At 32.6% G+C, this 12,024-nt stretch overlaps 1 protein-coding gene across 3 annotated transcripts in view; it reads right to left on the reverse strand.

Moving 5' to 3' along the window:
* Nucleotides 1–12,024, reverse strand: part of DENND4C (DENN domain containing 4C) — an 80,678-nt gene that overhangs the window by 34,758 nt on the left and 33,896 nt on the right. For all 3 annotated transcript variants that reach the window (XM_037495120.2, XM_054689780.1, XM_037495121.2), the window contains exons 11-15: nucleotides 9,119–9,219; nucleotides 8,513–8,731; nucleotides 3,962–4,107; nucleotides 937–972; nucleotides 717–847 (exon numbers count right to left, since the gene is read on the reverse strand). In XM_037495120.2, the coding sequence (XP_037351017.1) occupies nucleotides 717–847; nucleotides 937–972; nucleotides 3,962–4,107; nucleotides 8,513–8,731; nucleotides 9,119–9,219 (633 nt within the window). The remainder of the gene's footprint in view (nucleotides 1–716; nucleotides 848–936; nucleotides 973–3,961; nucleotides 4,108–8,512; nucleotides 8,732–9,118; nucleotides 9,220–12,024) is intronic.

The following is a 12,024-nucleotide window of genomic DNA, read 5'->3' on the forward strand; positions in this document are numbered from 1 at the left end:
TATTTATCAGCATGGAAACATGTTCAGACCATTAAAGAAAAACATAGATTACAAGATGAACTCATATTTGTTTTAAGCGTAGGAAATGCATATTTATGCACAAAATGGCAGTAAAGATATATTTACAATTAATAGAAATTAAATACTGGGGCTAAAATGATGTGTTCATTTCCCTTTTGTTTTTGATTTTCTAAGTTTATTGAACTGTGCATTATCATGATTATAACAATAAACAATCAAGTACACTTTAAATTCTTAAAAAAATTCCTATCCAAATCTTATTTTTTAAGTTTATTTAATAAAGAATAATTCTGAGTCAATTACTTGTAAATATTCTCTGATAGCTTACGAATGAATAAGAATTTTAGTCTTTATATCAACAATAAAAACCACCAAAGGGGTAGGAACCTCACAAAAGTAATTTTTTTCTTCAGAAATGAAACTTTAAAAAATTTAAAATATGAAAAAAAAATTAAAATACAGTTAAATGTTTAATAAAGAGTGATTAACATCTGGCTGCCCCTTCAATAAGGTTATCCTTAGTTTATAATTTAATAACATCTGGTGACATCTCCATAAAATATTTATCTCCATTAAGTCAGTCAGTGAATAAATTTAGAAATGACCTTCACAAATGATATACATTTCTACTAATAGTCACAAGAAATGAATTATTAAAGCTGTGTCCAATTTTTTTTTTTTTAAATTCTTGCTACCTGTACTTTGGTGGCAGCTCCTTTCCATCATCAGGAGGTGGTTCTGGAGGCATTATGAAAACAGTATGCTCACTTTTCTGTGAATCATCTAGCTCTATCAATTTGGTGTCTTCTGCTGAGTCAAAATCAACCTGAAAATAATTATTTTCTCCAATTAATTTATTTTTAAATAATATCTAATTCTGAAATTACAGCATTCAAAAATGTTTAAGAAAAATACCTTATCTGCTTTCTCGGTGCCTTTATCAGGAAACAACTGAAAAAAAAAAAAAAAAGAGTGCTTAGTGCAAATGTCAACTGTAAACTTAGTAAAATCTTTTATCTTAAATTCTTTAAAAAAATCCTTTTTTAGTACCAGATTGATACAAAACATTTCATGATACATTTTGGGGGTTTATACTATTAACTTATAATAAAACACTTCTCTAATGGCTATAAGGATAGAAAACATTTTGATTAGTTTCTTCATGAATTCTTCTTCATAAACAAAAGGTGGCCAATCACAAGGATAATCTGGCTTTTCCAATAAAAAATTTCATTATTATTATTTCATTATTATTCAACCTCTGCATTATTGGTTGATATTAGCTAAACCTTCCCACTAATTAGAAGACTATCAATTTTATAAGTAAACAAAAAAGACCAAAATAGTTTTAATCATATCCCAAGAGTTTTAGATCACACTGACAGAATGGGAAAAAATTATTTAAGTCTGCTAAGGCATGTAAGTCATGTACCATACACTTCTCCAAAGAAGACATACAGTTGGTGAGAAAAATGTTATCACCAGGGAAATGCAAATCAAAACTACAATGAGATACTACCATATACCTTTGAGGTGGCCCATATCAAAAAAAAAGAACAGCACAATTTACAATAGCCAAGTTACGGAAACAATCAAAGTGCCCAATGACAAGTAAGTAGTAAAGAAGATGTGGTGTATATGCACAATGGAATACTACTCAGCTAGAGAGAGAGAGAGAGAGAGAGAGAAATCTTGTTATTTGCAACAACAGAGATGGACCTAGAGGGAATTATGCTTAGTGAAATAAGCCAAAAAAGAAAGACAAACATCACATGATTTCAATCATATGTGGACTACAAAGAAACAAAACAAAGGAACAGACAAAACTAAACCAAAATAAACTTTAGAAATTTGAATACAAATTTGAGGCTATTAGGATGGGGGGTGGGGGAAAATAGCAAAGGAGAGAGGGTCCAGTAAACTACAGGGAAGAATTATGGATGTTTTTGTGGTGAGTATGGTGTTGAACATACATCTGAAGAAGTGGGAACCTACACCTCTAAATCAGAAATAGAGTTGTAAAACCAACGTTACCTCAATTAAAAAAAAAAAAAAAAAAATTACAGAATAATATTCTACCTTTTTTGGAAACAATCCCAAATTTAATATAATCATGGTCTTCCCATGAGCAGTCAGCCCAAGATTCATTTAGAAAAATAACTATTAAAATGAGAAATATAGATATAAAGGAATTAATTACCACTGTTAAGAAGCAAACTTCCACAGTTAGAATGGGTGAGTAAAACGTTAGAAGTTAACCATTTCAACTGGGTCGCTACATGCAAAAGAATGAAGCTTGACCACTACCTCACACCATACACAAAAATCAACTCAAAATGGATTATAGAACTAGACATAAGACCTGAAACCATAAAATACATAGAAGGAAATATAGGCGAAACACTACGTGATATGCACATCAAAGACATCTTTACAGACACATCACCCAAAGCAGTGATAGTGAAGGCAAAGATAAACAGCTGGGACTACATCAAATTAAAGAGCTTCTGCACAGCAAAAGAGACAATAACAAAAACAAAGAGAAACCCCACCAACTGGGAGAACATTATTGCACACAACACTAATGATAAAGGACTGATCACAAAAATCTGCAAAGAGCTGATGAGACTCAACAACAACAAAGAAAATAACCCAGTCAAAAAAATGGGCAGAAGAGCTAAAAAGAAACTTCTCTGAAGAGGAAATGCAAATGGCCAACAGGCAAATGAAAAAATGTTCAACATCACTTGTAATCAGGGAAATGCAAATCAAAACTGCCATGAGATACCATCTTACACCAGTGAGAATGGCACATATTAAAAATACTAGCAACAACAAATGTTGGCGAGGGTGTGGAGAAAAAGGAACTCTCCTGCACTGCTGGTGGGAGTGCAAACTGGTCCAACCACTATGGAGAGCTGTGTGGAGATTTCTGGACCTACTAAACATAGAGCTTCCATATGATCCAGCAATTCTACTCCTAGGTATTTACCCAAAGGACACAGAAACATCAATTCCAAAGAACACCTGCACCCCTATGTTTATAGCAGCACTGTTTACAATAGCTAAGCTTTGGAAACAGCCCAAATGCCTAAAAATAGATGACTGGATCAAGAAGATGTGGTACATATACTCCATGGAATATTACTCAGCATTCAAAAAAGATAAACACATGCCATTTGCAGCAACATGGATGGCGCTGGAAGGGATCATGCTCAGCGAAATAAGCCAGAAAGAAAAAGAAAAATACCAGATGGTCTCACTCATAGCAGGAATCTAGAAAACTTAAATAAGGGACCAGGAAAATGAATAACTATAAGAAAGTGAAAATCAAAATCAACAAAAAACTATGAACCAGAGACACTTTTTGAGGGGTGGGGGGTGGGAGGGGAGGGACTGGGGTCAAAATGGGGGGTTGCAATTGTATGGGGAATATAAAAATAAAATTTATTATTTAAAAAAAAGAAGTTAACCATTTCAAAAAAAAAAAAAAAAAAGTAGTTAACCATTTCTTAAATCCTCAGTTAGGACAAAAGCAATATATTAGCAAATATATTAGCAATATATTAGCAAATATTTGAAAAGACATTAAGAAAACAAAGGACTTCTGTTACATATAAAACTAAACTTTTTAAGTGAACTAATAAATTTTCTTATAATTTAAATAAAAAATAAGACAGGTGATTCAATTAAGTAATGCTCTCAGTAACTGATAAAAAACAAAATGAGATTCAAAGAGAAAAATTTGTTCTGTGTGACAGACATTACAAAGCATAAAGGTTCTTAAATTTAGTCCAGAAACAGGACAGGTACACACACACACACATCACAATCCCTATGTTGTCTCCTTCAGATTGTTTAGGTTAATACAGATGATGAAACAGGTAGTCAGACTGTTAAAAGTTTTTCTTTAACACTGATACATACAACAAACTTTTACCTTTTCTATGCAGTCATCAAAAAATGCCAATCCAGTGTCTTTATCACTTACAAAACTACATTCTTCAATGAAGCGAATAAAAATCTGTGTTTTGGATAAAAGGGTGTAGAATTTTGTATAGGCACGATCTCGGCTTTTTAAAAATCCTGAAAAACACCAAAATTACAACTATATTCAAATTTTAAGTGAACTAGCTGTTATATTAAACATTATTTAAAATTTGTACAGTCTATATCATATTCTCTTTACATATATATATCCACATTTATAGAAGTTTCTAGTAACCATATTCTTGTAATCAAAGTGTGTTCGACATGATTCAACCACAAAAAACTTACAATGTTAAGCTTTTCACTGAAATCTAAATCTCTAGTAAGGAAACTCCCATCCTATAGCTTTCAAGTTGATATTTCTCTCTGATACTTTGTGTATTTCTTGAGGGGGTCTGTGACCTTTCCAGGCAGTGGTACCAAACAATAATTACTGTATCTTCTTGTAAAAATTTCTGCTGACTGGAGGCTTAAGCATCTGGCTATACCATCCTTTCCCCTATTAATTGTAATTATCTGTTGACTTTAGGAACACTCATTCATTCATTCACTCAAGGCCAGAATATCGGAGTCTTCTCTCCAACTCCTACCATTATCATTCTCCAATACCACAAACAAGCCATCCAACATCTTGGGTTCTTAATTTCTTAAATGCCAACAATCTATGGTCTATCCTGCCTTGTTCACCAATTTTTACACAAAATTACACACTCCCTAGACTTTTCTTGCTAACAAAGATGCTCTGTTTTCCAAATCTGTGATTTGCATATTATTCTATGATCATTACCCCATCTATCTTGGTTTGCTTACTTAAGTATCATTACCAAACTTTATTTTCTGTGTGGGGGAGGGAAGAAAAGAGGCAGACTCACTGAAATCTACAATCCAGTCACTCCTTCATGTTCTACCTATACCCTCCTGTCTTCACTTTTCTCCCTAACCAACATTGATTCCTGGCCCAGGTCCATCATTTCAATCATCTTCCAGTCAACATTCTCAATTCTTATGCCCTTTTATCTGACTCACCTAGCATAACCTGGCCCTAGAAGAATGTATTGCCTTTGTTCTCTGGATTGGAACCAGTGTGACAAAGCACAAGTTAAAGGAGGAAAAAGAGTTGCTGAGCAGCAAGCCCACTACATCTCTAGAATCAACTTAATTTCCCTCTATCCATGTTTTCACAGCTATTTTTTTCTATGTTCTCCATGTATTCTCTTTCACATCCCTGAATGATCAGAACTTAAATAGCAGAGAAAATGAAAATCATTAAATGAGAACTACACTATCTCACTAGAAAATCTACAACTCCTGTAGTTCTCACTAGGTCAGGAGAAAGTTCCCTAAAGAACTAAGGTCAAGTTCACCAAATGAACTTGTGATCCCAGCTCCTCCAGGTTCTCAGAACAATTCTCCCCCTCTACTACAGACTTCTCATCAGCATACTTAACTCCTCTTTCACATTTAAAAAAAAAAAAAAAAAAAAAAAAACTTTAACAAGTAATTAAACCCTTCCCTGTTCTGCTAGTTCCCTTCTCAATAAAGAGAACATCTAACTTGATTATTATAAGACAAAAAATTTCAAAGTTGGTCCTGGAGTCTCCCTCTACCTTACACCCCTTATTCAATCACCAAGTTCTATTCAATCGAGATTTTTTTTTTTTTAAATCTCTGAATGATCTTTCAGAAACACAAATTTGATTTTATTACTGACAATATTGATCAATCTTAGGAGCACTAAAACCAGGACGAGCAGACAAGTATGTGTCTCCTAATAGAAAGCAGTATATACACCATGCATTTTGGCACTACTTGTAAAGAAAGTTAAACCTGATTCTAATTAAGCTCTAACTCTGCATTGTTTAATTCAGTAACTACTACTCACATAAGGAAATTCAGTACCTGAAATGTGGCTAATTCAAACTGAAATGTGCTGTAAGTATAAAACACATGCCAATTTCAAACTCTTAGTATAGAAAAAAGAATGCAAGATAGTTCACTAGAATTTTAAAGACTTGATTACATACTGTTTTGGATATATTAGATTAGAGAAAATATACTGTAGCAATTAATAACCTTTATTGCCTTTTTTTAACTGTGGCTACTAGATGACTTTTAATTATATACATGGCTTACATTATATTTCTATTGGACAATGTGGCTCTTGATCCAACTACAAGAAAATACAAATGATAAGAGATAAATAACACCATTAAGGACATAATCAATTAAAACCCACATATAAATCCAGGAATTTTTAAGGGATTATTAATAGCTTACGGGTGGAACACTATTCTATTAGAAATTTGAAGGGAAAGGGAGAAAGGGAGGGAAGCTAAAAGTGGGTGAAACAAAAATGGTAGAATGTTAACTGCAACTTCTGCTGAAACTGGAAGATAACAGGGCATTTATAATTCTATTTTCATGAAAATACCCCTACTAAAAAGTTAACCCAAAACATATAGTTTAATTCCTCTTCATTTTTCAGGCTCAAACTTATTATTACTTCTTCAGGGGACTTTTTCCTGACCTAGTATTCTCACTTCACATATATTTCATAAATATGTATATGAATATATACACTGCACTACGTAGGTGTATACACACACACACACACACACACACACTTCACTACACACTTAGTAAAAATGCAGTTAGTATCTCTGTTATTTTATTACCTAATGTCTGTATCCCCCATGAGTCCAAATGCTATCCTGTTAAAAACAAAACCTCACTCTGGTCAATCTATACCAATAAATCATTTTCCAAAAGGCTGTTTTTGAGTCCTCTTCCTCCACCCCCAAATTCCCATGTCGTTCTAATCCTCAGTATTCCAGAATTGACTATATGTGCAGACAGTGTCTTTAAAGAAGAGGTTAAGTTAAAATGAGGTGGGCATTAATCCAAAATGACTTGTGTTCTTATAAGAGGACGAAATTTGGATACAGATTCCCACAGCAGGAAAATTCAGGGAGAAGACAATTGTCTACAACTCAAGAAGAAAAACTTCAGAGGAAACCAATCTTGCTAACATATTGATCTCAGACTTTTATCCTCTAGAACTTTGAGAAAATAAATTTTTGTTGTTTAAACCATCGCCAAAGAGGTACTTTGTTATGGGTATGGCAGCTCTAACATGCCTTATGCTTTTGTTCTTGAGATTTTTTTCTATTCATTATATCACTAATCATAAAACACTTTTCACTAGTTGTTTCATATATATTTTCTCATTTAATCTTCACAACCTTCTATGAAGAAGGTTTTCATTCCCATGTGGAGAGTCCCAGATGGCTTTGTAAATAGCAAACTAGAAATTCTAATTCAAATTTGACTTTTAAAAAAAGATTTATTTTATTTATGCATATAAGAACTGGGGTATAGGCCAGAGGTGAGGGGGTGGGATTCACCAGCGACAGAGTAGGGAGCACAACAGGCAGATCTACTGAAAATACACTCTGACGGGTGCAGTGGGAGAGACAGGAGAGGTCTGCTGTGCCATGTGGGTTAGCTCCCTGGCCAGGAATACAACTCATGCTGCAGTGGCTGGTGAGAGCTTGATAGTGCTGAGACGTAATCTTTGCACCACTGGGCAGGCACCTCAAATTTGACTTTTAATGCCTATTATTTTTTAGAAGGTCTTCCCTACTCATCTCCTATTTTACTCCAAGTCGTGCTCTTCTATGAAGCCTTTTAAAATACCCATTTGGAAAAACACCCCTTTTTCTGAGTTTTAAGAACTTCTCACTAATATGCATGAAATTTGTTTTCATGAGTGCTTTTACTTTTTAAAAGTTTTATATTAGTTTCCATTTAGTATCCCATTGAGCTAGATTTTATACTTCTTTATATCCTTAATAATAATCACTTGAACTAGTTAAGTGATGGTTAAATATTTAAGAGATTAATTATACCAAAACAGAGATGATAAAAGACAAAAGGAAATACAGATTTTTTTTAAAGTAACTACTGGGTAAAAGTAAAGAAGTATAAAACAACTTCATATGAATATTGATGACGCTGTAATACTGCTATTACATATATGTAATGCGAGCTGTATAAAAGTCAAAAACTTTGTAATTCCCTAAAACAAGAAATGCAAAAAAGAATGAGTATAGTGTTTCCCCTGAAACATGTTTAATTTTTCAAAAAATTTTAATAAATGGTCACCTTATTCCAAAAACTATTCATGAATATTTTAAAGCCAAACACCTAAAAACCAGATCACCAACTATGCTTTACTAAGATAACTGACTTTATAGTATTATAAATAAAAGCAAACAAATTTAACTTTTCATAAAGATTTCCAGTTTCCAATTTCTCAGGAAAATAGAGGGTATAAAAATCAAAGAAATTCTATTCATAAACTAAATTACATATACACAGAAGTTCATATTATATTTTAATATAAATTTCTAGTATTTAAATAGATATTTTCTGGAAGCAATAGTAAATAGAATATACTTTTCATTTCAGTAACAATAATTGTGTTTTCAATGCCTCTCACCCTGTCGGTCAAACAATGAATCTACAGCTGTGGCTTTATTTGAAGGAGCTTCTGTGATTGGTTTGAGATATGTTCTGTATCCTTTTAAAATAGATGCCATAAAGCGCAAAAATGCCTCTTGAATTTCCATCTCAAGTTGGGTCATCTTCTTTTGCCAAGAGAAATCGGCTTCAATTGGAGTCATCTCAATTGCTGAACTCTCTTGATTTTTTCGGTGAACTAACACAGAAGAGAAAATGACATTAATATATAGAGCACATAAATATATTTCATGCATACATGAAATTAAGGTATGATTAAGAACATTGTCAAAATAAAGCTTCTTGTTTTATTTTGTTACTTCCTGAAATTCTTCTCTCTGATAATTAAAATAATCATTGGCAGGAGTTAACAGGGAGCTGGGGCACAGAGGACATGCTCAATCAAGCAATCAAAGTGAAGAGTATGTTCAAAAAATTATGAAACAAATGTTAAATTTTTTATTATTGAAATTTTGTGATGTAATCAGACTCCTTTTAAGCAAAGCAAAATGATGTTTAAATTTAAAAAGAATTTTCTTACATATATTCTCTCTCTTTAAAATTCATACTTTTTCCTGGCATTTACCTGAAGATAACTGGGGATACAATTTCTTCAAGGTGCTAAGTAGATTTTTACATGGCTTTTTGGGAAGCTGCTTCCAGTTCATGCTCTTCTTTTCATCTGCCCTATTAAAGAAAAACATAATAAAATAGAATTTGTTTTTACTTAAAATTCTTATGTGAAACTAAAAAACAGAATGGGGAGGGTGTTTTTACTGAAGTTACAATTGTTGTGGGCAGCCTGAATAAGTGCTTTTCAAAGAAAGTCTCATTTCAATCTACCTCAAATTTGGTTCTCCCATTCTAACCCTTGAACATGGATTTTCAGTTTTGGAGTTTTGATACAATACTGATGTTTTACTTCAATAGTTATGTAATTATAATATTACAAATTATAATATTGTAAGCGTAAAACCCAATTGACTTTAGACTGCAAATTGTCTACGAGAAATCCTCCTAAATATTGCGTGCCCAAATAAAGGGACTGGGATTTAGGTAAAGATTATAAGCACATTAAGCTAATTCAGATCTAAAACTGGTTAAAAAGAATTCATTCATACAGTTCACATGTAAACCTATTATCCAATTATGAACCTCTAAAGTCAAGTACATCCTTGAATTTAAAAATCTAAAGAAAGCAACACATTTTGGCATAAAACCACTTAGCTCTACTCTGAGGTTATGTAGAATTATATTCTTGAGATAAATGAAAATGCTTTCAAATTTTTGCAAATCATTTCTATTTACTTCTTTGCAATAAGATTCTTTATAATTGCCTACCCTACCCTTTTGTAAATTTCTAGGGGTTCTTTCATTAATGAAAGATTGACCCTTTGTGAGAACAGCTGCAAATTTTTTCCCCCAATTTGGTATTTTTCTTTTGAACTTGGTAATACTGTTTTGTTATCTATAAATTTTTGATGTTTATGTAGTCAAGTTTATTAATTTTTATGGTTTCTGCATTTAGAATCCTTCCTTAATCCAGGGCTATAAAGAAATTATCTTGGTTTCATTTTATTAATTTGTTTCATTACGCATAGTTTTTTTTTTAAAGATTTATTTATTTATACAAACACTGGGTAACAGGCCAGAAGTGCAGGAGGGTGAGAGAATTCACCAGAGCCAGAGCAGGTAACAGAACAGGCAGAAGGACCAAAGTACATTGCTGAGCGGAGCAGCGGGTAAGACAGGAGAGGTCTGCTGCACCACGTGGTACTCTCTCTGGCCAGCCAGGAATCGAAACCACGCTGCAGAGGCTGCGGACATCTTCGCAGCACAGTGCTCAACCCTCTGGGCCACTGGGGAGGCCCTGTATTAAGTTTTTAATCAATTTGTTTTTTTCCTGAATGTGATATGAAGTATGGATTCAATTTATCTCCTTTAACTATACAGTTGCACCTTATGTTAAATATGGTGGTTTTTGGAAATGATGATAGGATACCTTGAATTCTTAATAAAAATACATTCAAGATCAGAAACAACTGATTAATATAGATTAATCTTAAGATAAACTTAATATAGATTAATCTTAAAATAATCTTAAGATAAACTAAACACAATGGATTGAATAGTATCTTCATCCCCACATCTTGCTAAAGTGGGGCTATCAAATTTTTATTAACATAATTAGTCATTAAAACTAAAAGAGCAAGCAGACATTAACTTAGCAAGAATAAAATTCTTGAATATTATTTACAAGTTTATTTTACTGATTCTCTATTTTCAAATTATTAAGACTGCATTCTTTTCACAAAGAGAATATTTACAAATACTTGGCTCTGAAACAAATATGACCAAATACTTGATTCTGAAACAAATCTCAGTAAGTATCAGAGTCAATAATACACAGAGCAAGTTGTTATTACAAATCAGCTGAGTTAATACTTAAAAAGACAAAAAAAACTTTGGAAGTTCAAAAGAACACTTTCAAATAATACATGGGTCAGATAAAACATTTTAATAGAAATAAAAAATATTAAAAACTACAAATGAAAAAAGTACTACAAACTATGGTTTGTAGCTAGTGCTATATATATCAGCCCAATAACACAAACTTCCTAACTTCTTAACTTCTTAAAAAATTTAATTCACTGGGACATAAAAAAGTAAGAGCAAGATGATGTTTATTTCAGGAGTGCAATGATTGTTGACTACTAATTAATTTTATAATATAATTTGCCAAACAGATTAAAGGAGAAAAATAATGTTATTCTTAAAGTTGTACAAAAGTATTAGAAAATTCAATACCTGTTTATGATTAGGAAAAAAATCTTAATCTAGAAGTAGGAAAAAAGTTCCTTAATCTATTATTAAAGTCATTAAAGTTCCTTAACCCTAAAATGGGGTTAGCAAATTTTCTAGAAAGGGTCAGACAGTAAATATATTATGCTTTGAGACCACAGGGCTTCTGCTGTACCTCTTCACATGTGCTATTGCTTGCATGAAAGCAGCCTTGGGTCATATTAAAAAATATGCGTTGCTATGTTCTAATAAAATTTTATTTACAAAAACAAGCCTTGGACCAAATGTTAACTCCTGCCTTAAAGCAATAATCATACTTAATGATTACTACTCAAAGAATTCCCTTTTAAATTAAAAACAAAGTAAGTTACCAGTGATGACTGTTCTATCCAACATTGTACCAGGATTCTAGTCAGAGAATTAAGAAATCAAAAATATATATAGGGGGACCTCCCTCGTGGTGCAAGGGGTTAAAGATACAGCACTATCAAGCTATCACCAGCCACTGCGACATGAGTTTGATCCCTGGCCAGGGAGCTAACACACATGGCACAGGCAAATATTCATATTCTCCCAATTTTCTTTTTCCTTTGAATTTTTTAAATTTTATTTCTTTTTTTTTCATATATTTTTCCTTGTCCCTTTCTCTCCTTCTCCTTAAGCCTAAAACGCTCACGGAGTTTACTGACT

This window comes from Talpa occidentalis, unplaced genomic scaffold (genome assembly GCF_014898055.3).
Source record: "Talpa occidentalis isolate TD23 unplaced genomic scaffold, MPIMG_talOcc4v2.1 talOcc4.7, whole genome shotgun sequence".
Classification (NCBI taxonomy): domain Eukaryota; kingdom Metazoa; phylum Chordata; class Mammalia; order Eulipotyphla; family Talpidae; genus Talpa; species Talpa occidentalis.